General features: G+C 37.9%; 1 protein-coding gene across 1 annotated transcript in view; it reads left to right on the plus strand.

Annotated features, from left to right (window-relative positions):
• HIPK3 (homeodomain interacting protein kinase 3) overlaps nt 1–27,233 on the plus strand; it is a 78,871-nt gene extending 51,638 nt beyond the window's left edge. Inside the window, exons 3-16 of the mRNA XM_059825715.1 lie at nt 911–1,034; nt 5,104–5,223; nt 7,124–7,210; nt 8,057–8,241; nt 8,993–9,152; nt 9,546–9,669; nt 12,798–12,919; nt 13,088–13,212; nt 13,320–13,481; nt 14,484–14,780; nt 15,706–15,846; nt 20,956–21,191; nt 21,470–21,597; nt 23,229–27,233. Coding sequence (XP_059681698.1) covers nt 911–1,034; nt 5,104–5,223; nt 7,124–7,210; nt 8,057–8,241; nt 8,993–9,152; nt 9,546–9,669; nt 12,798–12,919; nt 13,088–13,212; nt 13,320–13,481; nt 14,484–14,780; nt 15,706–15,846; nt 20,956–21,191; nt 21,470–21,597; nt 23,229–23,705 — 2,488 coding nt within the window. The 3' untranslated portion in view covers nt 23,706–27,233. The remainder of the gene's footprint in view (nt 1–910; nt 1,035–5,103; nt 5,224–7,123; nt 7,211–8,056; nt 8,242–8,992; nt 9,153–9,545; nt 9,670–12,797; nt 12,920–13,087; nt 13,213–13,319; nt 13,482–14,483; nt 14,781–15,705; nt 15,847–20,955; nt 21,192–21,469; nt 21,598–23,228) is intronic.
• Nucleotides 27,234–27,829: the final 596 nt, after the last annotated feature.

Raw genomic sequence — 27,829 nt, forward strand, 5'->3', positions numbered from 1 at the left:
GTGGCACATTAAACTAATAGCAGATTGTCTGTTTTAAAATTAAATCACTTTATAGTGTGATGCTTTAAATAATACTTTATGTCTCCAGTCCTCTTTCTATATTGGCATGCAGATATATTTTAATTCTTCTTCCTTTTGTTAATAGCTTGAATGAACTGGGAGGGAAGGTTTAAAAAGAATAAATGCAATTAAAATGGATATCTGTGAAATACTTGAGTTTTGTTCCACGTGAACAGAAATGTTAAAAGCTCCTTTAGCAGCTGTGTCAATACCAATTTTTCTGGTTCTTGAGTACAGAAATAAATTCAAATGCTGTTAGTTAAATAATTCAGGGGGTTTTTAGGTGAAAAATCAGACCGTATCTCTTCAGCAAGTGCAGTAGTTTCATTTAAGTGATTTAAAAATTGATCACACTGAACTGATTTGAGTGCATTAAGGGATTTGCAGTTATGTAATTAAATTGGTATTTTAAATAGCTTTAAGTGTACTGTCCAGTTGGGAAGTGTGCAAGTGTATTTTCAGATGGAACTTTTTGTTTGTTTTTGAGATAGATGACTGTATTGTGTTTAGAATGTGGTTACAGGCATATGACATTGAGTGGACGAATCATTTGGGGCATACTGGAGGAAAGGCAAAAATGTTGAATCAGTGACATTCTGTTTTTCAGGCATATCAATTACTTTGATGTATGTAGCAAACTGATATTTATAGGAAAAAAAATCTCAGAGCTTCAAAATTTTACCACGGTTTATCTAGGTAAAGAAAAATGCGATTTCTGATGTTATGATTTTATTGATATAATTAGCTTCTGTTTTCAAATAACAGATTTTGGGGGTTTTTTGTTATGTTGGATTGTTGAATTATCTTTTTTCCCTAAGAAAAAAATTCAGTAACCATGTTTAATTTGCAGAGCACCAGAGATCATACTGGGATTGCCGTTTTGTGAAGCCATAGACATGTGGTCTTTAGGGTGTGTGATTGCAGAGCTGTTTCTTGGATGGCCACTGTACCCAGGAGCACTGGAATATGACCAGGTAGTAGAATAAATTTCACAAGCATATGCACACTTTCTGCAACTTAAGAATTTCAGATCATTAAAGCCAGGATTTCAAATCTTAATATCATCCCCTATTAAGTAGTATTTCTTCAAGTCTGTTCGATGCTTTTAATTTAGTCTTACTGATGGTCCTAGAAACATAAATCCTGTTTCTAGACCAAACTGTATATTGTGCTGCTTTTCTGAATTAAAGTTCAATTTGTTGGTTTTTTTTTTTTCTATCTTGCAAAATAAATGTTAGTATTGAAGCTGCTTTTTCTGATGAAAGCCAATGTTTGTGGCCACTATCATTGCATTGTAATCTCTCTTTCACTTGCTGTGAACAGGGTTGACTCTGGAACATCTGTTCCGATGTCAGTATTAGTTGCCTTCTGAATACTTCCTGACGCTTTCTGGAAATCCAGCATAGCTCAAAGATTTGAGACGCTACACTTCACGAGGAATGAGAATCAACTGTTGCAATAATACTGTATATATGCAATGGTAAAGCTTGAAGCTGTTGAAGCCATGCCTTTGCTTTGTTGGAGTTTTCAACTACTGACACCATTGGCATTAGTGAGCTGAAAAAAACCAGTTGTTTCTAATAAACGATGTAGAACCTTTTCTATTGAAAACACTTAAGAGAGAGAAGTCTTTAATTTTCTAGCACAGTGTAGAAATTTGGAAGGAATGTAATCAGCATTGTGACTATCGCTGCCTGGTTTTGAACTTTGAAAGTGAAGAAATCTCCTGAAAATCCCAGATGTAACAGCACTGGCTTGTTACTAACTCCTACATCTTTAATTCAGCGTTCAGTTCAGGGGCAGTTCCTCCAGCATGTTGTTTAGGTTATTCAAAACCTGGTCTTCATATATTGGGCTTTTGGCTCCCTGTGCTTACAGATCAGACCTTCTTTTCTAAAAATCCTTTTGGTAAAACCACTGTCAGGGGATATATTGATTTTTGTGTTGATTTTGGTAACATTTCATATTTCATTTTCCTTCATTTACACAAAATTCAGTGTTTCATGGGTGGGAAGTAAGCTACGAGTGGAACATGGGTTGAGGCCTTGGTGCATTTAGAAGACTTTTGTGCAAGGTATTGCTGTTAAAATGAAGAACATAACAACTAACAAGCGTAGAATTCATTATGTTCTTTAAGGAAAAAGTGAAGGCATTTGTTTTTGGAAAGAATCTGTAATACTGTCTCAAAAATTTCCAAGAACTTAGCAAATTTATTTACCTCTTATTTTGGAAGAAACTGCAGGAGCAGATCTGGACTTTCAAAAAAAGTGCCAAAACATGTAATTTCCAGAATTACTTTCACTTTTGACCCTGTACTGCTGTTAAGTAGCTGTTAAAAGGGATGCTGCTGTGGGTGAAGAAGGACTTGTAAGCCCAGTTCATCATCTTCTGATCATGATCTCACATATAGGCAGATGCTGCTTCTGGATGTGGAACATGGCTTTGGACCACATCTTCAGTCACTTAGGATGCAGTAGGGATTTGAATGGTGGAGAATGCTGCCCATGTCCTGATTCTTTCCTCAAATTAACTTGTGATTTATCATGACGGCAGCAGCCCAGACTGTTAATGTGTGCCAACAGGCTTACATAGCTGTGAGCCTCTGACTTCCATACGGAGAGCAGTAACAGTGTAAAGCTCAATCTCATAATTATGAGGATGTTTTTTCAGAATAATACGGAGTCTCATTTGCAAAGAAAAGACCTTCTTTCCCCCGCTGCACCACAGCCATCTTGTCGTGTATGAAACCCAGGCAGATGAAGGCAGTTTAGCACAGTGCACAGAATACCTACCTTCTTAGTGCTCATTGGCTCGTCTTTTCTCAGTTTCGGACAGCCAGGTCCTTATGACAGTGTATTCCTGTCATTTGTTTCTTGCTGTTGTAGGCCCAGGAAAAACATGGCTCGACCTCTAGATACTGCCGGACAATGCAAGTAAACAGCATTGTCACCAGTGACAGCCACCTTCCAAGATGCTGTACTTCATGCAAAGGACTACATGGATTAGGGGTTAATCCTGATCCCCATAAGATTTTCTGCTTGCTTCACAAATGAATACTGAGTTTCAAAGACATCTAGTTAAAGACAGACATATCATTCAAGTTTGCTGGAAGCATCAGTTAATAATTTGTCTTGCAACTTGTCTGATCTTCATGTTGGAGAAGTTGTGGTGGAAGAGGAGCTGTAACCTCTTCCGTACCAGCAGGAATTACCTTGGCATTGTGCTCAAGCAGGTCTGCGAAGCTTGCTTCAGAGAAATTTGATTCAGGGTTTTCCTCCATGTACACAAGCACAGCAGTCATAGGAAATGGCTCCCAAGGAAATTCCTTTCTTCCAGCTATGTGGTGTGTGTCACCAAGTAAAGGAACAGGCAAGGGCTTTATGCTGCATTTCCCCCTGTCCCCCTGGCATGTGGCAACCAACACACTAGCCCTTGAAAGGAAGCTCTTAGTTATTATATTCATTTGTGATTATATCCAGTAACAGCTGTACTTCTCAGTGGAAAATAGCCATGTCTTCATGAGCTTTAATACTCATTAAAAACGGGCACAGGTGCTTAACTGCTAAATTTTTGAATAAATGCATTGTCTTTCCCCCCCTAATTTCTAAGGCTTTATAATATGCTTAGAAAACAACCAAATGATCTAGAAAGATTCCTGGTCGGAGTGGGATTATGGAGGGAATTACGGAGGATACCAAATACCAAAACTTGGCAGCATTGTGCTTAGTTCCTCCCGCTTTGGTCTATCATTTACCAGCAGAAACCTTGTGCGTACCTTTCCTCTCTACTGCCCATCAGTTTTTCTCTTCTCAGGTGCTCCTAGCTCTCAAGTCCTCTGTCTTCCACTGAATTCATCTTATCTCCCAGTTTCTGGTTTGGTGTATTTCACCGCTCCCTCCTTTTGATTTTTTCCTTTCTTCCATTCTTTCTTATTCTCCAGCTACTCCACCTTTTCCAGGGGCTGGCCCACACCAGCAGCCCCTCTGTGGAGGTGTGTGGTGTGGGACCCTGCCCAACACCCTTCAGCCCTCGCTCCCCTTGGACCTTCAGCCCTGACTGTTGGAATCTGTACTCCCTCCACCCTGACCTGTAACAAACTTAGTTTTCAATTATTGCCAATTATTCTTCCACTTTGTCTTTCTGAAGGTGGTGGGTTTTTTTAATTTTTAAAGTAGTATTACTTCTGGGATAACCCCCCCCCCCCCGTTGTGCAGTGAGTTAGCATTGCATGCACAGTAATTAAAACCACATCATAACATGTTGTTTCAACAGAATTCTGTTGAAGCTTTGAATCGTAACTATTTTAGGTAATACTTTCTATCATCAACGATAAGAAAGGTAATGAAAAATGTATAGTAAATGATCTTCTAAAATAAATGCGTGTTAATCATTTCAGTGGAAAAGAACATCTGAGCATTTCGTGAATCAAACTAGTCCATTCCCATCACATTCAGTAGCAGATTTTCTGAGATGAGAACAGTATCATTTGCTGGATGCCTAGAGGTTGTATGCGCACTCCCTTTCCAAGTGAAACATTGGTTTGAAATGCAATTGTGTCAGACACGTAAAAGACTGATACACTGGAAACAGCAAATGGGAAGGATTTTTATAGCATTGTATAGTGAGAGTATATCATAAAAAAAAAAAATCATCAAACTTACGTATGCAAGCAAAGCACTCCTACTAATTTTCCTGTTTAGAATGAAAATACCACATTTAGTATTTGCATGGGTTGAGGAAGTAATGACAGCCACTCTCCCCAGCTCCTCATTTCTGTGACCGAACTTTAAAAGCTTGCTTATATAGGTCACTTCAGAAGTTTGTTTATGTATGGCTTTCTCTGAGAGATGGAGAAAGCAGTATCAAGCGCTCAGTGTTAGGTTTCTCCCCTATGTAAGGTGTAGTTGTCGAACTAGGGTGCTAAGAGGGTGGTTCATTTTGCCGTTTTTTAAATGAAATGACAAGTTTCTAACTGTGTGGATCAGATTTTGGAAATCAGAGGTAAATTATTTCCCATGTTTTTCTTTGTTTTTCCTTCCTCAGATTCGTTACATTTCACAGACTCAAGGTTTGCCAGGAGAGCAGTTGTTAAGCATGGGTACGAAAACTGCAAGATTTTTCTGTAGAGAAACGGATGCACCATATTCTAGTTGGAGATTAAAGGTAAACAGTATAATATAGTAGAAAACAGTGTATTATTTTGTGAGCAGAGAAGCCAGAGAGGCCAAGATTTACTATGATATTGTTGGCTCCCTTCCACATACCCTGTGATTTTTATCAGTCCGAGCTCTGTATCCCTGCCATTTTTCCCATTACTTAAAACCGGTGCTCCGAGCTCATGCCCACGTTTCCTCCCCGCCGGCTGGCCCAGGGGCAGGTCTGGTGCAGCTGCCCGCCTGTGTGGTGGCTGGGCGGCCAGTGCACCGGTGCCAGGTGGAGAGAGAGCATTGAATTCAAATGAACCCTTGTATCTCCAGAGGTACTAAATAAAGTTTTGGTTTTTTTTCTCTTGCTCGGTCAATGCTTTTCACTTCACTTTAAAGAATTTGTCTCTGATGCCCAAACTGCTCTGTCAAAAATTGTTCAAAACTGGCTTCAGGACCAGAAGTTCCAAGGAGAAGGGGGATTAAGAAACAACTTGACTGTGTACAGATCATTTCCTTCAGATCTCATGCTAAAACAGTCTCTGTTGGCTAGAAGCTGCAATACAATGAAAGCAGATGAAATTAAAAACATGTACTTTTATGGTCTGCACACCTTTCTTCTCTCTAAGCAACATTATTGCACACTGGCCATAAGCAGAGGTTTAACTTCCTATGCAAATATTTATTTTTTTTTTTAAATTGTACTACTTCATGGTGCTGCTTCACCAAATTTATGGAGGAGTCAGGAGACGGTTACAGTTGGCATAAAGATTCTGCAGTAACAAACAGCTGAGGAGCTCAAAGCACAAGTTGCATAACTCTCCACAGTAACTTAGTAAATCCCCCGAGGTGTTGGGCCGAGTGGCTGGGGCCGGTGCTGCCCTGCCGTAATGCTGCCGGGTCGGGTTATGTAAAGATTCTCCGATTACACCATCCTGATTATTCCAGTTTTTTGGGCGGTTGATCATTAGGTGACAGTTTACATCTGGCTTTTCCATGTTGGAGAACCTAAATGAGTTCTTGATGCAAACAGCCCTCCCCATTTTCCGAAGCTGGTACCTTGCAGAGGCTAATTCTCTTGCATCCAACTAAATGCTGTTTTGGGGGAAGAAAGGAGTTTTGGTACGGACCATTGGTCATTGGTCGCAGTTTTTGTCAAAGTTAATTTTGAAAACTTTTCTGTAGTTTGCTAAAAAAATTTTTCCCTGCGGTCCTGCCTTGCCTCCTGCAACATGGACTGTTAAAACAAAACTTGCCTCTTGGTGCTGTCTGTGTTGAAGGAGGAAAATTGTAACAGAAGGTGGTATTCCAGCTCATAAATCACTGATAGGTGATCGCATTCATTCTCTGGGATTTAATTGTTTGTTTCATACTGCAGTATTTAAAATACTTATACCAACTGTTGTGTATGCAAAGGAACAGAAGTATAAAAGTAACAAAAGAGAAAGCAAAGAGAAATTGAACAGAACCTGGTTGGTTTTTTTGGTTTTGTTTGTTTGGGTTTTGGTTTTTTTTGACGATAATATGATGTTGCTGCTGCTTGGAGTTAAAAGTCTGAGTTTGAGGAAATGTGTAAAATATGAGTAATAGAAAACCTGTGATATATAAAAACATAAGCACAGGAGAGAGTTTCATTAAACAATGTTTTGCTAGGCTTTCAGCACTTCCTGTGTGATTTACAAACCATCTCTTGTAATCCAGTACTGTGATCACTCAGACGTGAAATTCAGTAGGTTTTGGATTTCGATTTAGAAAATGAAAGTAGTCAGCAAAGCAGCGTACAAATATACAATTGAAATATTAATTATTTTTTTGAAAAACAGGTTTATTAGGCCAATAAATATGTAAGGTTACTTTTGTAGCTATAAGTGTCCTTCACTGTCAACTTCTAAACTCAGCTTTCCTTTTCTTTTTTTGAGACATTGGAAGAGCACGAGGCAGAGACAGGTATGAAGTCTAAAGAGGCCAGAAAGTATATTTTCAACAGTTTGGATGATATAGTGCATGTAAGTATTAAAGCATTCTTCCTTTGTAAAAGGAATGTGCGATTTTAAAACATTTTAGTAGTTTGAAATAAACACCTTTTAGAATATTATTTATTGTATATCAGTCATATCCATTATTCTCTGTGTATGTTGCTCTGAGAAAAGTGTCTAGCTATGTCAGTCCTTCGGGCTTTTTATAAAGATCTTCCTTGGTCGTTGCTTGCGTTAAACAATGGTACTTGTCCTTGTGTTGGGGGGAAACCTTTAATTTTACTTATAATGTATACTTTCTCTTCTACCTTATCTGACATTCTGGGTAAAAAAAAAATGCATCTGGATCCTGCTATCTTAACTATATAATTTCCAGTATAATTCTGCTATCTTAACAATATAATTCTCCATATATTTTTTCTTTTTTAAAAAAACCTGTTTCCACACTTTTCTTTAGCTTTATAACTCTCTAGTCAATAAAAAAAGGAAATTTTTCATTCTCTTCCACCTCCTGAAAAGAGAATCGAATCTTTTCACAAGATTGGCTTAAACGTTTGAAATTCTTTTTTGAAGACTACTCCTGTAGTTTAAGTTAGACCATATAAAGATCTTTATCCCAAATCTTACTTTTTAAATTGCAAGTCCCAGAACGGAATAAAGCCTTCAGGGTTTTTTAGCTGGGGAAGGTGCAAGTGGAGTAATGTGTGTGCAGAAAAAAGGTCACCAATTCCAAGCCAACTGTACTGGGATAAGCTAGCAAATTCACCATGCTCCACATGATAAAATTGAATATTAGTATTTTATAGTAGAAAGCAATAACAGAAAGAGTTAAACCAATATGCATGTCTTTTATCTGACTGTTTCGTTCAATGCCAGGTGAACATGGTGATGGATTTGGAAGGAAGTGACCTGTTGGCAGAGAAGGCAGATAGGAGGGAATTTGTCAGTCTGTTGAAGAAAATGTTGCTGATCGACGCTGATCTAAGAATCACTCCAGCTGAGACCCTGAACCATTCTTTTGTTACCATGAAGCACCTCCTTGATTTTCCTCATAGCAACCAGTATGTAACACACAAAAATTATTTTTTTAAATCTCCGTTGTAGTGATTCATGTGTATCATGGTGTTGTTTCATCTGCTGTCGGAGAGGAAAATCTTTTGTCATTGTTATTACGTCTTAGAGAATTCTTTCAAGTGCTTGCAATATTAGACACATCTACCTGGTCAAGGAAACTGTTTGAATAACTGTGTTTTTTTCTGAAAAGTAACATTTAGAGCAATAGAATTGTGAGTTATCATTTATATGCCTGGTTGATAAAACTCCAACACTGTAGAAACTTGGGCTTGATTTTTGGAAGTATGAAGAGCCTTAGTTCCTGTTACACACTGAGAACTAGGGTAGGCATTTCCTCTTGAGATGAATGTCTCAGATACCTTCTTTTATGCATTGATTAATATGGAATATTTTGAAAGTTTTCTTGCAGTTCTGGAATTGTGTATTTCACTGTGGATTTCCTAAGGTGCAAGCATTTCACTGAAAAAAAGAGCTTTCCATCCATTTGGTTAACTGTCCTTCCTCCTTGTACGCAGTTATTAGAAAATGGTGTTAGATACAAGGAGCAGGAAATAGCAGTATTTTTCTTTATTTTAAAATGCGCATTACAAAGATTTAACATGAACATCTGTGTATGATGCCATTCTGTGGAACTGTGGGCTTTGAACTCTTTTTTTTTTTCCTTGTTCTGGGGAATTGTTTTTATACATTTAACAACATGAAATTTAATTAAAGCAACTTATTTTCTGGTTTTGATAGAGTGAAGTCCTGTTTTCATATCATGGATGTTTGCAAATGCAGATCAAATTTGTATGACTTAAATAATTGCAATAAAACATCACTTATGAGACCAGTTGCCTCAGGCACTGCAGCTAATCTGACTGCGAGCTTTACCAAAATTGGTCCAGTAAGAAGTCAGGTAAAAACCTTTTTTTTAATTACAAATTCTGTTAATGCAGTTTCTCTAATTAATTTCATAATTGAAAAAGTACATCTAGTAAGTGAGAAAATCTTCTGTCTTTTACTCTCATTTTTTCCTAATGTTTTCTTAAACAAACAAACAAGCCAACCGTTTAGAATTCAGTGCGTTTCCAAATTAAGTTCCAAGCTGGGATTGCCATAGCAAAGCAGTGCTGTGTTACAGTGCCCTCCGGTGGCCAATCAGGACTGCTGCCCGTGAAACGTATTTGAAAGTTTAATTTTTATAAGTTATTTTAGTTGATTATGATATAAGTTGGTGGGAGTGGGACAAGTGTGTGAGAGATTTGGAGTCACGGTTATAATGTTGCCTGTGTTGAATCTGTTCCCATAGGCATTAACTGCATCTGCCCATTCAGTTTTGCACCAAGGGATACCACTGCAGGCAGGAACTGCTCAGTTTGGTTGCGGTGATGTTTTCCAACAGGCATTGATTATATGTCCTCCGACTATTCAAGGTATGTTTAAGTGTAATTGTTACAATTCCTGAAATACGAGCGTTACTGTCTGTCCATTAACAGTATTTGAGTTTTCTGTGATATTCGCTTAAGCTATATATTTAAAAGAACTTAATTATGTCATAAAAAAATAGCATGTGAGTTAGATCCGGATACATTGCACCTTTCTGAAAGAAATAGCAAATCAGCATCTGCAGAAAATCCAGAGCCCATCTTCATATACCACACAAATGCATACATATGTATACATATATATCTCTCTCTTTGATAAAATAGAGGGACATAATGGGGAAGCTGAAGCAAGAAAGGGGAGGGTATTCTGAAATAAAATTTGAGAGGAAACAAGAAAGATGAGGGGAATATCAGTGTTATGGTGGGTTTTTTGGTGGTGTAGATTTTTTGTTTCTTTTTTGGTGGTTGTGTGTGTTGGATTTTTTTTGTTTGTTGGTTCAGTTGTGGTTTTCTTGGGTTTTTTCATTTGTTCAGGGTTTTTTTGGTGGGTTCCCCCCCCCCCTAAATCCCTAGGGTATCCTAGGGATAAGGATAAGAAAAATGTAACAGTTCTTGTGATAAATCTGTCTGGATAATAAAGTTGGGGTTTTCTATTGGACTTCCAAGTGAATGTTTAATAAAACATCTGGAAACTTGGGGCTTCATTTAAGGACATAGCTGCCCTACGTAAACAGTGGCACATTTACTATCCTATGGTTATAATGCTAGATAGAACTGCCGCAGCTTTCTGATGGCTGTTGCATTGTGCTGTGAGGACGAAAGGGCAACTTGGCTGAACTCTTCTGTATTACAACGGATAAAATTGTGTTAAGCATACAATTTTGTATTTATGAAAAGAAGTAATTGGCTGAGGGTTCATTTATCAGAAACATTTGGAAGACTGCGAGGTGGAAATGCTAGCACAGAAGTGTTTCCGCAGTGTAGCAAACGACTGAATAAGGATACGCATCTCTAGAAGGAGATATGATAATGCAGCTGACCTCTGTTTCCCTAAACAAATGCATTTGTGTCATGCAAAAGTAGATCTTATTTTTTGGAGGAATCTTTAAAACCTCATTTAGATCTCATAACATATCAAGCAAAACTTGTTTTTTCTGTTTATAATGGGCTGATCAGAGAGGAGCTGATGAAAAACAGCATTTCTTATCCTAGTAATAGTCATTTATGGAGAGGGAAAGGCAGTTTATATTGGTTTCTTATTAAGTTAGCTTGATTATAGTCTTCATTCCCAAAGATGCAATTTATCTGACTTGGTGATGGTTCAGTTTTATTTTAAGATCAGATCTTGAAATGATGGAGTTTATAGGAAGTAGGTTTTTTTCACTTTCAAACTGCTCCTTAGTTCTCCCTCTGCTGTTTGAAGTTCTAGAAATCACACTAGAGTCACTCAAAAAAACCCTCCAAACGACTTTTAACCTAAACTTAGAGCCCAGGAAGTCTTTATCCCTTTATCTAAAGACAGATAAGGCAGAGTTTATCAGTGATGTTATTTGTGGCTGCTGCATCTATGTTGAGTTCCAGAAACTCATGAAAGCTCTGAATATTCACTGTGCAGGGTGTTAGAGGCTGTATGAGCTAAATGCACAGCTTCATGTAGGTTTCCTTCTGATCGCTCAGTATGGCTAAGTAATTTCTTATTTAAATTGCATATATGTTTTACACAATGATGTATTCCATAATATAAAAACCCTACTGTTTTCATTATACTCAGATGAATAAAGTTATTATAGGAAAGGAAACGGTACAGGCAAATACTTTTATCTGTGATCTGTATACTGTATTCTTAGTATGATGATAAATTTCCAAATTTAAATTCTGCTACAGCTTGAATGAAGGGAATATATTGTTTTCATCACATAGGTGACAAGTTGAGTTGCTGACACGGAGGGAAAAGGATATTAATGGTATCTGGCACTGCTTCAAGGTTTCCCTGCTTGGCTGCTCTGTTGAATATCTGAAGTGCTAAAGCTTGCTACTTCTGGCAGAGTTAAGATGTTGCTGTTCTAGATGGCTGTGTGGAAAAAATTAGTCAACAGCATTTCAAAATTAAAAGCTTTGGACTGCACTGCTATAACTTAGTATTGTGTTGTGACACGAGAGAATTACATCAGATTATTTTCTTTCATCCTTTATTGTAAAGATTTAAAAAAAAACACAAAATGCTTTTAATCTTTAGTTTAGTAGTTCTTTAGTAGTTATCTCTGATTATGCATTGCTTAGTCTTTGACTAAAGCACAAGACACAAAGTGCAGTTAGAAGATGAAATTAGTATATTTGCCTAGCCAGTATTTTCTTCTAGCATAGCTGTTCTGTTGCAATATCTGTTGAAAAGAAATTCTTCTTTCATTTCGGTTTAACAGTATAATATAAAAAAATATTAGTAGTAGTAAACATTGCAGCATTCCTATACGTCTGTTAGCTTCCTGTGACAATAGTGAAATCTATACAGAGCATGAGATGCATCTTTTTCCTATTATTTTCTTGTGGTAATATTCCAACACTGCTATGGTTTGCATTATTTTGATAAAGGGAGGAATAGGATTATGAATTCTACTGCAAATATTCGATGGCATACACAGAAAATTTTATGTTGTTTCCCACAAAAGACTTGGTAACAAATAGGGGCATTATACATGTGGCGTTGCGAGCCGTAAGAGCCAACAGGAATGGGTTTCAGCTAGCTGGAAATAGAGAGCGTGAGATGTGCAGGAGTCAGCTGTGAGAAGCTTTGAAATTCAGTTCTGTTACTTTTGTCTGCTTCCTTTCAAATACTTTTAATGTAATTTGTGATAAAGGGTAAAATGCTTAGCTTTGCAGAACTTTCTGCCAAAGTCGTTCTGCTTTCTAGTAGTCTGTTTCCAAATAGTAGCTATTGGCAGTTCTTTCTGGAAATTACAGCATCAAATATTTGTGCAGATACGTAATGGCACAAAAATCTTATAGATGTTGATTTATTTGGTTTTAAAGTCTAAATTATGGAATTAGATTGTAAACACATCAAGAAAAAATAGTAAAATGTTGTGAAATTATCCTTTATGTTTGCATTCTGCTCAGAAAATATATGCAAGACTGGTGTTTTGCTTAAAGCTTGGGTATGTGTTTTTTCTCCCTGACAGGAATTCCTACAAACCATAGTAAACCCACCAGTTTCTCCCTGAGGGTGGATAATGCAGTTCCGTTGGTGACCCAAGCCCATGCAATTCAGCCACTACAGATTCGAGCAGGAATTCTTTCTCAGGTTGGCTTACTTCAAAGTAAAAATCTTACTGTTTTATTATTAGTTGGTAAATATTTTTGCCCTGTAGAGTTCCGTTGCAGTCCCTCTTCTGTTTTGTGCTGAAATACAAGCACCTAATATAAATTCAGTCGTTCTTTGCATCATGAAATCTTCCCTGCTTCACAACAGACATGGTCGAATCAGACCCAGCAAGTACTGGTTCCTGCATGGCAGCAAGTAGCGCCAGTGGCAGCTCCTGCTACATCTCTGGCCTCTGATCCTGTGGCTGGCCCACAGAGGCTTGGAGACTGGGGGTAAGTCCACATGTTTTTGTGTGATACCTTAATGGCTTGGGTTTAACGAGATCTACGGATGCAATGCAAATGACTTGCAGTTTAAAACTTCCTTTATTTTTCCTCAGGAAGATGATTACCCAGGGCACTCATTACAATTCAATGATACCGCAGCCTCTTTTAACACATCAGATAACCTTGTCTGCCCCTCAGCCACTTAGTGTGGGCATTGCACACGTTGTCTGGCCTCAGCCTGCAGCTACCAAGAGGAACAAACTGTGTCAGAACAGGTTGGTAGAATATTTCTAACATTCAGAGATAGTGTACCTGTAGTTGCTGTTCAGTGGGCAGGGGAATAGCTTGTAAAAGTGGCATATTTGTTAGCGACGATTGTACTTAAATGGTCTTTTGAGAAAATTTGTTCTTTCTGCCCTAAGTTTTCAGTCTTATTTTGGTAATACAGACTAGATGGAAAAATACTTACAGCAGTTAAGAGGTTTTAGTTCCTGTTGATTAGTATGTGCCTGTCATGATAGCAAAGTTGTCTTTATAGCCTTTGGGAAGGTATAAGAATATATTGAGGTAGCTCTAATAAGATATTCCTAAGCTTATGTGCATGAGGATATATCAGCTTTAGAAAACTAAAAATAAAGAGATACTGTACAACAGGGTTGCAGTATGCCTTACGGTCATCTTAAGAATAGTCTGTCTTTCACTGATGGCCAAAAATACTTCAGCTGCTTCTTGACAAAAATATGCCCCGCTGCCATACAAAGTATTTGCAAGGGGGTGGGACGCTCAGTAAAGGGGAAAGCATGGGTTACAAAGGGCAATTTCAGCAGTCTTGTTTTAAGCAAGGATTTCATCCAGAGGCTGCCAGCTTTTTGTTTGCAGGGAGAATCTTTGCAGGAAATCTGGCCAGGTTTTGTTTGGTTGTTTTTCACCCAAATGGGATTTTAGTTTCTTTTTTTGTTTATAAGAAAATGGGATTTTCAATGTATTGTATTGTATTGAGTGTTGTTGCAAATTTCAGTCTTCAATATTACTTAGGTTGGATGCGGCAACATAGCTTCTTATTAGCATGTTTCTGGATTTTTTTCTTTTTTAATGTCTGAAATCATATATGCTGAGTATTTACGACTGTGTTTCCCAGTTTATATTTTTCTTTGTGTTAGTTTAGAAAATTGGTGTTTTAGCCTACATTGCTTGCTTCGTTTTTGTTAAAAATAGTACAGTTTTCAGGTCTGTTGGCAGAGATTCACTAAATGTCAAATGGTGTGTTTTCTTCGCAGGAGCAACGTGTTACAAAATACCAATATTCAAAATTCAGCCTTTATATCTCCAAAGATACTTAACCTGAAGGCTGTAAAGAGAATAAGTTGTATAGAAGCACAGGACAATCATAACTCAGAAGGACAGGAAAGTAACTGTTGTGAAGCATCGGTCAGGCTGGACCCTGATTCATCTCTTTCAACCAAACAGCGCCAGGCTATCTTCATTGCCGGTTCCCCCAGCCCAGCAGTCAGCGTGATCACCATCAGCAGTGACACAGATGAAGATGACATAGGACGAACACATTCACCGAGAGAGTAAGAATCAATATTTACTTTCATTAAGGTGTTAGTTAAATACAGCTGTCTTAGCATAGCTACTGTATTTAATGAATCTGAGTTAGAAAAAGGCAAACATTGCACCTGTAATCAAATGTCACTAAGAAGTTAACTGTAGCAGTATATTATTTGAAAGTGAAAAATACTTTCAAAAGTCCACCTCGTTACTCTATGTACGTTAGGCATTGGCAACAGGAAGCAAATAATTTATTATTCTTTTGTAACGGACTGGGTCAAAACAGAATACTTTTAGGTCCAGCATACTTTTTTTCTTAATATGGTCATATCCTATTTATTTGTTGAGTATTAGTCTTCTGGCTTTGTATAATCAATGTTATCATTCTAGCAGCAGCATCCAGTAGATAATGGTACATACATATAGGTAAAAAATACTTCTCTAACAGTACGAAAAGGTGTGCATTTGGGTATAAAAGCAGATGCTGAGTGTGGTCCCCCAAAGGAGTTTTATTTCACAAAGCTATCAAAAAAGCATGTATCATTTAAAAAGAGGGCTTAAAAGTTTAATGTTTGTTCGACTTTGTTTTTGCTTGTAATGATTCTGAACTGGAGGAACTTGTATTTTAAATCTAAACTTAGTCAAATGTTTCAAGGTTCTGAACCGTTGTAGTAAACTCTTTTATCTACTTGTTTTAGTATTGATTCAGTAAAAAATGTATTTAATTAGTAGGTTTCAAAAAATGCATGTTTAGTCTAGAATTTCCATTAGAACTCTGAAAAGATTTAAAATCTGTTTTGGATGTAAAAGAAGCAATGTTGATTTACATTTAAGGGGCCTTTTCTAATATTTGACCCCTTTTTATTCCATAATAACACCTAAGTCAGTGGTGTATGGAAAGAATGAATGAGAGATGGTATGTTTGCTCACTTTCTTTTTGTGTGGTAGGTGTAAGGGTAGCCTTGACTGTGAAGCCTGCCAGAACACCCTGAACATTGACCGCGTGTGTTCTCTCAGCAGTCCTGATAGCACTCTGAGTACTAGCTCCTCGGGACAGTCCAGTCCATCTCCTTGCAAGAGATCCAACAGGTAAAAATCTGTGCTCCTTTCAGTGAAGATCCTGGTACACAGCAGATGTGGTTTATAATAAAAAAAAGCAGAAATTTTATTATGTTGCCATCTGGTGAGGCTAAATGATGTATTTAAAAATTAATTTATTGGCCTACAGTTGCACAGCATAGACTGTTCTTTCATCGTTCTTAACAGATCTGTCTTCCTACGCTGGAAGTTTTCAGAATACTGAATGAGTGGTGCTTACACAGAAAATATAAACATGTCGCATGCAACTTCCTTTAGAACAAAAATTTTCTAAGGTTGCAAAATTAAGCAAGCCAAAGTAGGATGTGACAGATTTGAAGCTACTAGAACATCTTTAATTTTTGCACCCTCTTGTTCTCCCATTGTGTATCTGTATTGTAATCTTTAATGACATTGATGCCTTTTTTCTTCTACCAAATGTAAGCTTCACTTATGTGAACAGTGTTCATATGAGCAGTTTTTAAATATTTTTATCTTCACTGCTTGATGTCTACTTAAGGCTTCTTTTTTGCACATTATTCAAAATTCATTCTTAGGAAAACATTCAACGTAACTCTGAAAACGAATGGCATTTTTGCTACAGTACCTGATAGCTTAACACTAAAGCACCTATCTGTGTGATACTCCTAAGACGTGGACCTGTGACGCAGTCAGAAGTTCCCACTGACTTGAGATGTTCTTGTTGGGGCTTTCCCTCTTATTTCGGTCCCTGCCCTTCAGGTGCTAATGTGTTGAAACTTTAGTTGTGGCTATGAATACTTGGCACTTCTACCAATCAGATTCCTAGATATGAGTTTGGTTACTGGTATTGACGAAAAGTTTGATTTAATGTGATTTACTCAATATCCCATAGAAATTCTGTGACCTAGGGTTACAATTAATTTTTTTTCAAGCAACCTGTGGCTGCTATAAACATGACCAATTCTTTTAATTTTATTCTACAGTTCACTACTTATTTTCTGTAGAATAGTTTGGTATGTAAAAAAGAGTGATTCAAACTCGGAGCAGTTTCATTGTGCAAAATGAATAAGATTGGAGTCTTAATGAAAAAAACGTTTGTTTAAAGGAATTAAAGATTCTGTCACAGCATGTATTGACAAGGAAATGGAACTGCTAGTCTGTAGAGGCAGTTTTATTTATTTTAAATTTTGGACATGATTCTGTTTACATAAACACAACCCTCTCCCCTAAAAAAAAAAAAAGGGTGGGGGTCTAAAAAAAGACTTGTGCATGAACAGCTTGGACATCCAATTGGTATTCTGTAAGGCCTGAAATCTTTGGATTCAGTGAACAAATATCTGCAGTACTGGACACTGAATACACTAAAAGGTGTAGTGGGTTGTTATTCTCTCTACTGTCCAGCACTGGGAAGGCGTATTCTAAGGAGGTGACATGTATACTCTGGTGAGTTCTAGGACTAGAGGAAGGTTTTAAGTTTACTCAAGATACAGCTTTGTGTTACACTTAATCCAGTCATGTGAGATTTTGGGTGGATTAGTTTTCTGTTAGGTTACTAAACTGATCTAACTCATTCTGCAGACACATTTCTTAGATCCAACACATGGATAGATTTTTCGTTTTTTCAGCATGACTTGATAGAGAAGATAATCCCAGACAAATTTCTGCCGTTTCTGGACTTTGGAGATCTTAAAATAAAAAGTTGCCAGAGTTATATAGATGGACTAAACCAGTTATATTTCCATGGTCTTGTTTTCAAGCACTTGTCATTTCTGACTGTGAAACAAGAGAGTAACTAGAAGCATTTGAAGAATCTCCATTCTTCTAATGGTTAAATGCTAGCAAAGATTTAGGTAACAAGACATGTTGTATACTAGGAGGTGTCAGGCAGTCTTACTGGTTGATAGTTAACATTGTCAGTCCTCCTTATGATATCCTTTAATAACAAAACATTGAAAACTTCAGACAAGTTTTTATAAAGACCTGCTTGATTTTACAGTGTTTTCTTTGAATTGCAAGGAACTGACCTGTAATTCACTTCCCTTCTGTAATTCAACTTTGTGTCAATAGCAGAGGAGTGTGTCAGATTCTGGTTTCATTAGCATCCGACTTATATTAAGTCATATAATTAGTAACTTGAATCAAATGTTAAGAATATAGAAATATAATTAATTGCTCAGTGGTTGTCACAGTATCACTATTTGTTACTTAAAAAAACTATTCAGAGTTACCTAGCTCTGTTGACTACGACTTCAGGTTTTTGTGCTGGCCCTCATAGTGTCAAAGTACTTTAAAAAAAAAAAAAAAATTAAATTTTATAAATGGTTTTATTTATTGTCTTAATTTAATCACCATGCTATAAGGACCTGTTACATTAGCTATAAAATCACCAAAGGGACTTAACCATATGTTATGGGGTTAGTGAATTCAGGGCTGTTACTTGCATGATTTAAGTTAAGCTTGTATTCCACCAATTTTTAATATAAACTGGTGTTTTCATGTTTTTCTAGTTTATAGACATTCTTAATTCTCATGCCTATCCTGTCTAACCAGGAACTTTGCTAGCATCTACACTTCCTTATTCATTGCCTCATACTGTTCATTTTGAGGGCGCTCACAGGGCACATGCAGGACAACCAAGGGATCAGGCCCAGCCGGCACGGGTTCAGGAAAGGCAGGTCCTGCTTGACCAACCTGATCTCCTTCTATGACCAGGTGACCCACCTAGGGGATGAGGGGAAGGCTGTGGATGTTGTCTACGTGAATTTTAGCAAAACCTTTGGCACTGTCTCCCACAGTATTCTCCTCAAGAAAATGGCGGCTCATGGCTTAGACAGGTGCACTCTTCACTGGATAAAAAAACTGGCTGGACGGCCGAGCCCAGAGAGTCGTGGTGAACGGAGCGAAATCCAGACCGCTGGCAGCCGGTCACAAGCAGCGTCCCCCAGGGCTCTGTTTTGAGGCCGGACTTGTTTAATAACATTTATCGATGATCTGGATGAGGGGATCGAGTGCACCCTCAGTAAGTTTGCAGACGACTCCAAGTTGGGTGGGAGTGTTGATCTGCTTGAGGGTAGGAAGGCTCTGCAGAGGGATCAGGACAGGCTGGATTGATGGGCTGAGGGCAATTGTATGAGGTTCAACAAGGCCAAGTGTCGGGTCCTGCACTTTGGTCACAACAACCCCATGCAACGCTACAGGCTTGGGGATGAGTGGCTGGAAAGCTGCCCGGCAGAAAAGGACCTGGGGGTGTTGGTTGACAGCCAGCTGAATATGAGCCAGCAGTGTGCCCAGGTGGCCAAGAAGGCCAATGGCATCCTGGCCTCTATCAGAAATGGTGTGGGCAGCAGGAGTAGGGAGGTGATCATGCCCCTGTACTCGCTGCTGGTGAGGCCGCACCTCGAATACTGTGTTCGGTTTTGGGCCCCTCACTACAAGAAGGACATTGAGGTGCTGGAGCGTGTCCAGAGAAGGATGACGAAGCTGGTGAGGGGTCTGGAGCACAAGTCTGATGAGGAGCGGCTGAGGGAGCTGGGGTTGTTCAGTCTGGAGAAGAGGAGGCTGAGGGGAGACCTCATCACTCTCTACAATTACCTGAAAGGGGGTTGCAGAGAGGTGGGTGTTGGTCTCTTCTCCCAAGTGACTAGTGACAGGACTAAAGGAAATGGCCTCAAGTTGCGCCAGGGGAGGTTCAGGCTGGATATTAGGAAAAATGTCTTTCCTGAGAGAGTGGTGAAACACTGGACCAGGCTGCCCAGGGAGGTGGTGGAGTCACCATCACTGGAGGCGTTCAGGGAACGTGTGGACGTGGCATTGTGGGACATGGCACTGGAGGCGTTCAGGGAACGTGTGGACGTGGCATTGTGGGACATGGTTTAATGGACATGGTGGTGTTGGGTTGATGGTTGGACTTGATGATCTTACTGGTCTTTTCCAACTGTAGTGATTCTGTGATTTTGGGTCCGTTAAGTGAAGGATGTCTCTTGCTATCTTATGTAGTCCATGCCTGCCACAGTCCCAGCTGAAACTAGTTGAATTTCTATTTTGTTGTAGTTAGTGATGGGTCTGTGATATATACCTTTTGCTTGTGTAATAAATAATACATAAATGAGATTAATATATTTTCTGGCAATATACCTCATTGTAAATTAGTTTCCTTTCCCAGGTTGCTTACTACTTGCTGCCTAAAAGGTATTTTGTTCAGGTTCCACTGATTGGACTGTGGTCTTGCTTCTGGCAGCTGGCATTTACCATCTTCTTAGCCCTTTCTTTTTCTGATACAAGCACGGAGCTTCAATAAATGTTAGCAAAGGCTATTATTGTGAGTTGGTTTCTCCACCTCTTTCCCCTTCCAGCTGCTTTGGTAAAAGCAGTGGTTGAATGAGTGAGTTTGTGCCACTTGACTAGCATGGATTTCACAGACCATAAGTGCCAAAATAACTGCCGTGTAAATAGAGGGTTGCATTTGTCTCCTTAATCTAAATCTGTGAAAAAGAATCTATCAGTGACGCATAGGCAGTGCTCTCCGGAGGACCTTCAGAGAGACCTAATTTTTCAGTAGATAAGGTCTAGTGTAGCTGCTGGTGGTTGATATGCAGATGAGAGGGAGCTGCGTGCCACTGTGCAGATTGCTTCCTCAGTGCTCTCTATCCTGTGCTGACTCTCACGGGCCCCAGGGACAGCTTTTCGCAGACTCTGGGATGTGGCTGATTTCTAGAAGAAAATTAGATCAGTACGTTCTCTTTTGCTAGTGTAATAACCATCAGGAGACCTTTGTTGTGATTCAGGAAGAAACAAAATTATTTTCTTCAACCTTTTATTTGACCTAAAAATCTAAATTTCAAGCGGTTTATAAGTACAAGATTATTTAAAAAATAAATTACAAAGTGGGTGCAAGTTGGGTTACACATCTAAGTCTTTATGTAGAAGTTATCTCCTTTCTCTGAGCCTCGCAACTTATGGGTAGAATGAGTCTGAACATTGAACTGCCATGTGAATGTCTGTGCTTGTATAATTAAAATGTAACATTTTTATCCACCTTTAAGTAGTTTCACTTCCATTAAATTTTGTGGTAATTTAATAAAATGCACCTATATTATGCAAATGTATTTGTTTCGATGCAATACTTCTATTTTTTGATAGTATGTCAGATGACGAACAGGAAAGTGGGTGTGATACGGTGGATGGTTCCCCAACTTCAGACTCTTCAGGACATGACAGCCCATTTGTGGAAAATGGCTTTGTAGCTAATACCAATAAAAATAAGGAAGCAAGAGCATCGGTTAATCCTGAAACCAAATCAGCTGTTTGCACGGTAGTGGTACCACCAATGAGACTTGAAAACAGGTTACATCTTGATGAACAGATGGTGAATGCAGGTAAGTTTGTTCAGGTGTTTTTTTCTTTCTATACCAGTAGATAAGAATAGAAATTTGAATATTTATTCAATATCCATACATACGAAGATTTTGACCTACTCATATATCTGCTAATCTGTAATAAACACTTCTAAATTGTGTTGGTTTTTAAGACTTCAATTAGTCTATTATTTTATTATTTCTCCCTGTATGCTGAAGCAAATGAAACTTTGTCTAACTTTTGTTAGAAGAGAACAGTGACAACAAAAACATAACATTTTTCATTTATATTTTGGAAGATGCTACATGCCAGCCACTGAAAAAGGGTCGGTCTGTCCTGGGAAGGATAAACCAGTCTTCTGTTGTAGGAAACCGTCAGCAAAAACTGACATCAGCATTCCATCAGCAACATATAAACTTCAGTCAGGTATGTGTACTTACTCACATCTAAGAAGTATTTTTTCTGTCTTGAGGTTCCAAACATGCTGAATGTTCACAATTTCAGTTGCTGTAAATGTCAGCTGCAGGTTTTCCACAGCTTGATTGCAGAAGTGTTCAAATCTTGAAAATGGATTTCAACTTACTGGGCAAGTCATAAGTATCTTTCACTTTTGGTAATTTTCTTTAAAGCAGCTGACTTTATCTTTAAAAATAATAGAAAAGCCATACAGGGAAAATTATCAACGCCTACACAAATCAAAGCACGAGACAAAATGAAAAATATGTTAACATATTTTTTTTTTTTTCCTACATCCAAATGCGAAAATGCTCATAGTGTGCAGTTAAAAACTGGGGCTCTATTTCAGTCTTGTTCTGTTAGTAGTGTGCATGAAAATGCTTGTAGTTTGAGTATCTAGAGATGAGATAGAGCTTGGCAAACCCAACTGTTTCTTACTTTTGCTGCCAGGTAGTGAAGCTGGGGCGGGAAGAGGTTGTGATTGTAGTTCAATCCAATGTTGGAAGATACCTAAAGTTAATTTAAAAGCTACTTTTATCATTACCCAACAAAGTCGTAAATGTGTCTACTGTGGCTGAGAACTGAAGTTGACACATGACATTAAGTTTAAGCCCCTTTTAATGAATTAATTTTGAGCTGTAGCTGCATCGAGGTTTTTGTTAGATACTGGAGGTACATTTAATATAAGAGCAGTACCTGTTTGTCTGAGTCTTGCAGAGTAACTGTGAATATTAAATTGTGAGTTAAATACTAAATGCAAGCATGCTATATGTAGATAAGAGGATTTAGAAATAATAACTTGAAGAGTTTAGATTGAAAGAAACATTTGGGTGGGTGACACAATGTCCCCTTCTGCATGATTATGCAGAAGGATTGGTTTAATTAATTCTAAGCAAACCTCAATATGATCAGCATAGTATTAATTTTTAATCTCTTCAATGACTGCAGCTCCTCGGCCTCTTGGCAGGAAGTGTAGAACGTTACTTTCATTACAAAAATTCATGCTGATCCTTCCTTCTTTGGTAGATGCCCTATGTAGTTTGAAGTCTGCATCATTTAATGGGAGTAATTGATTTTTAGTCTTTCTCTTTATAACTGTTAATGATTGCCACATCTTCCTGTGATCATAGCCCTAGACTTCTGTTTGCCTAGTTGTCTCAGATACTTTCAATCCGTTTATTATTTTTTCTGCTCTCCTCTAAAATTTCTCTCCTATTTGTCCTCTTTGTGCCTCATTATGGTGCCCAATCTGAATGCAGCACTTCCAATTGATGCCAAGCCAGTGCTGAGTAGAGTGGAATAAGCACCTTGCTCATGTGATACATGGTATTTCTGTTAAAACAGCCCAGCATGGCATTTTATCTTTTTTTTTTTGCAAGAGCATTAAAATAACTTGTGTTCTGTTTACCATCTCTTATTGTCAGATTTCCTGTTTGTGCTAGTATCTGAATAGCTAATTTTTTTTTGTTTAAGCATTTAATTATTCCTGTCTCTATAGTTCTCTTGATTTTAAGTTGACTAGTTTTAGTGCATTATTCAATTTTTCAAACTCTCTTTATACTTAGAAATATTAAGACCTGCCCATTTCTGTGTGTGGACAGGTTCAGCACTTTGGATCTGGGCCACAGGAATGGAATGGAAACTATGCTCATCGGAGGCAGCAGGCTTACGTCCCAGCCAGTGTTGCCAGTCATGCTTTCTCCCTTCCACAAGGAAGTCCAAATCACACTACCGTGCACGCGCATCTCTCTGGAAGTACCCACCTTGGAGGACAGCCTGCTATCCTTCCGTACCCGTCGTCGGCACCCCTTAGTACTGCTGCACCTGTTGCCCACCTCCTTGCCTCGCCATGTACCTCAAGACCCTTGTTACAACATCCAACGTACAATATATCTCATCCCAGTGGTATAATACACCAACTTCCAGTTGGCATAAATCCCCGTCTCTTACCTTCCCCAACCATTCATCAGACTCAATACAAACCAATTTTCCCACCGCATTCGTACATCGCAGCATCACCTGCTTACACAGGATTTCCATTGAGTCCAACAAAACTCAGCCAGTATCCATTTATGTGAGAACTCAAACACAGTATATTGAGGAAGCTCAATGATACAGAAGTTTGATTTAAGAAGAAACATGGTATTTATTAAATATTAGCCATGGCACAACAGGAAAATTATTTTTTTGAGTCATGTAGACTTGGGTGCAATTTAAACAACTCTGAGCTTTAAAAAAACTCACTTTTAATGTGTTTTGCACATTTGGTATAACTTGTCTTTGGTCATGTTACCTTCTTATATAGTAACTTTAGACAGGTGACTTATGGGAGCAGAAATCTGGTTTTGCTCCTGCTATTTTTTATAAAATTGCCTTCTAACTAGTGCAAGACACGTCTACATTTGGGAAGCCATTCAGTGTACAGAACTAGAGCAACAGATGCACATATGTCAGCAGTACAGTGTAGAAGTAACTTGTTTGTATTGCGTATCTTGGTGTTTAAATGTTGAGTCACTTATCTAAAAGTTGAGCTGTTGTTCTTCACATTGCATGTGTCTTTTGCATGGGCAAAAAAAGAAAAGCCTAAACATTGCTCTTAAATGTTGTTGTCCTAATAATCTCAGCTGCATTGTAAACTGTTCCCACACATAGTGCCTTAAATATTTGAGGTTGTTAATGTTATTACTTATATATAAATGTTGAGGACTGCAGCACTTAAAAATTCAGATCTGCTGATTTTTTGATAGCGTAATGCTCATTTTGGGTTTTGTGTGGTATGATTTTAGTATCGGGTGTGTTTTCCTTATCAAGAAGGCAGCATGTTTTGCTGTAGCCGAATTTTGCTGTCTTTTTTTCCCCCAGAATGATCTAGCTTCAAGACAAGACTTTAGTAGTGCTTAAGAAAAGTTGATTCAGTAGCTATTGAGTAGTGACACACAACACGGTATTTCATACTGGTAAATGGAACTGCAATACAACCTAAGTAGTTTATTTTAAAAGTGTTTGTCTAATTGGATATAATAAAATGTTTAGAGGTGCGGTAGGCATGACTGACTAGCTAATGGAAGAAAAAGCCAAGTGCTCGTTGATCCATGATGTGGTTTCATCTTAGCTTGAGCAAACCATGCAGTATTTAATAACTAGTAGCAAAATATTTACTATTGAAGCTTGAAAAGATGTGAGTTCTTTGTGTGCAATCTTTCATTTATGCATGGGAGAGATTTTAGTCTTTTTACATTATAGTATTTGTTTTAGCCTGTTGTGGGTGTTTGCTTATTTAATACATTCCGTCAGGGACGTAAATTACATGCTTTTTGCATTATTTTTTTTCCTTAGGAAGTGTGTCTTTTTCGTTTTCTGTTTTGTTCAAATGAAGTTGCTTTTGCAGCACCAAAGACTTAATCATCCATTTCCTATAAAAGGTAGCTACTTTTTCATAGACCTCAAGTATACTGTAGTGTAGAGATGGGATTTACAGAAGGTATTAAGCTGAGGCTGTGTTTTAGCTTACGGGCAAGTAATAAATTGTATCATTTATCTTGAATGTATCATAGATAAGCTGCTATATAATGATTGCCACTTCAGATAGCTGTGAAATTAGGTGATTAACTAGTTCTTTCTTAGCCTTCTAATTTCTGTACAAGTCTAATTACATGAAATAGAAGCCGGGTTTTGGGTTTGGTTGTTTGTTTTTTTTTTTTTTAAATTTTGTTTTCATGTTTGAAGTGTCGTAACTACTATACTGTAAATGATGGAAGATGATTGCATATGTTTTTTTGGGGTGTGTTATTTGCATCAGTATTTTATCTTCATTAACTTTGAGCTCATCACTGCATATAAGTGGATGTATTGATGTAACTTAATTTTTTTATGTTTTCATATTGGCATTGTGTAGACACTTAAGAAGCTGCATCTTGCAGGCTTGACTTAACTTTTTTTTAAAACAAAATCTGGAATACAATCCTTGCAATGTTGACTGGAATAAGAGTGCAAAGCATTTGAGTTTAACTCTGTCAATAAGCTAATAACTGGTAATCTTTTTCTTTACTCCACTAACACAAGCAGTGTTTTATTTAATGAATGTCTGAATGAAATAAATGTGCCTACATTTGATTTATTTTTTAAGTAATAAATAAAATACAACAGTATTAGATCATTAAAAAATAATAAAAATACCAGCAGTACATTTTTAATCACACTGAAAATTAAGAAACCTAACTTTCCCTAAAGTTTCAGTGTTTTTAGTAATCAACTCTATGCATTTTGTACAAGTGTGTGTATATAAAGTATACATTAGAAACTAGGAGTATCCTGATGAATTTGAAATCTTATCAACACATACATAAAGCCTAAATATAGGGAGTCAAGAAAATGCTCAAATTGGATATCTACTTTACCACTTCAAACTTGTGCTATATGGTCCAGCAGATAGTTTTCTGTTCACTCCCTTGTGTTGGGAAGCGACCTTTTTTTGGTGCTTACTCCATTGCAGGCAATGGACACACCAAGAATCACCAATGCAAATGGAGTAAATGAATTTTGTATTGTGATAACAAAAAATAGTGCATTTTTTTCTGGGGCCATGGGGATCGTCATTGGTCTAATGTATTTACTGTACTTTCTTTTTACTGTGCTTAAGGTTTTAAGCTAACGTGCTTGTTAAATTGACACAGTTGTCTGTATATCACAACAGTATCCTATTGTATGCAGGAAAAAGTTGCTGTAATGCGCCCCAAATTAGATCTGCTGCTCTTTCTATGCGTTGTCATTTTAGAAACGTCTGCATTTCAAAGAACGAAATATTTGGAATCCTGCCACTGCTTAAATTCAGTATGTTCCGGGTGACTTTTCCCCCATCCTGCAATACACTCTGAGAGAACGGACTCTTGTCACTGCAAGTGTCCGGGGCCCATCAGCAGAAAAAAAAGCTTTCAGGGCGAGGGCCTTTTCTGTGAAAAAAGTCATCCTCTGAGAAGCGTTTATATACGTTACCGTTTTAATGCCTTTTTTAAATAAAACACTGCATGACTACAGAATTGCATATCTGCATATTACTTTAATTTGCAAGATTTTATATGAATTTCTTGTGTTCAGTTTTTAACTTCAGGGTGTTTTATTGGTCAAATATGCTACTGTATTAACTTTTTTGGTTTTAATTTTTAAATTTTCTGTTTTTACTGCTAATTAACTTGGTTTGTGTTAAGTAAAAGTTAAATCACACTGCAAGCTGTAGGAAGACTTGTTCTAGAAATACCCAGTGATAGAGACTTGATTAATAAGTTTGAACTGTTACTGTTTAACAATTTGTAGACTTGTGGCTTTTTTTTTGCTTTGGATTTCTATGCTACACTAGTTCGCCATGTAGCAATTGCACTGTGCAATATTACAATATGAGGACTGGGAAAATTTTTTATGGATGTAATGTCTCTTACAGTTTGCGATAGTATTTCTTTCTAGTTCTCAGTGATTTAAATGTGACCAAGCCTTCTGTACTTTGTCACAAAAAGCGGGTTTTCCAGGTGACTATTTTGGTGAGTGTCAAAATAAGAATTTATGGTGTATTACTGTCGAGATTCACTTTGAATTAAAATATATATTGCAGCAGATGACTTGCGGTGGCTTTCATTTTTTGCTGTGTTACATCAAGGCTGGATTAAGGTAAAGGTGATGAAAATTCACAGGGAGGGCTCTAAAATTCTGGTATAATCATTTGACTAAGCTGCTCTTCTTTCTGAAATCTTAAATTTTATTAACTTTCAAGGTTTGCTTAGGAGGATCTTGAGAATCTGCCTTTAGTGTAGCCAAACCTTGAAGGTTTTTCGTTCTGGATATCCCAGATTTACAACCTTAGAAAAAGGTTATCTGGCCCAGGTACAGAAGATACATCGCTGCTGCCGAAGTTGGTACCAAGCCTGTGGCAACTGCTGCTTGGCCAGCAGGAAAGTGCTCCCGCTGCCGCAGGTGGCCCCACGCAGTCAGTGGCTCCAGATGGCCAGCCTGGTATGGACCAGACGTCCGTGGAAGGCACAGTTGCCGGTGCTGTTGCCAGCCAAATGTGCTCATTTTGCCATGGGGTCAGAGTCCTTACTGAAATGTAGTGGTTTGGAAGCTGTCGCAAAGCAGGCTATTGGGTATGCATATTTATGAAGTAGCATGGTTTCTGTGCTTAACGTCGCATTTAAGGTGCTGTCATAAATGAAAT

The sequence above is a fragment of the Gavia stellata genome, chromosome 17 (genome assembly GCF_030936135.1).
Source record: "Gavia stellata isolate bGavSte3 chromosome 17, bGavSte3.hap2, whole genome shotgun sequence".
NCBI lineage: Eukaryota > Metazoa > Chordata > Aves > Gaviiformes > Gaviidae > Gavia > Gavia stellata.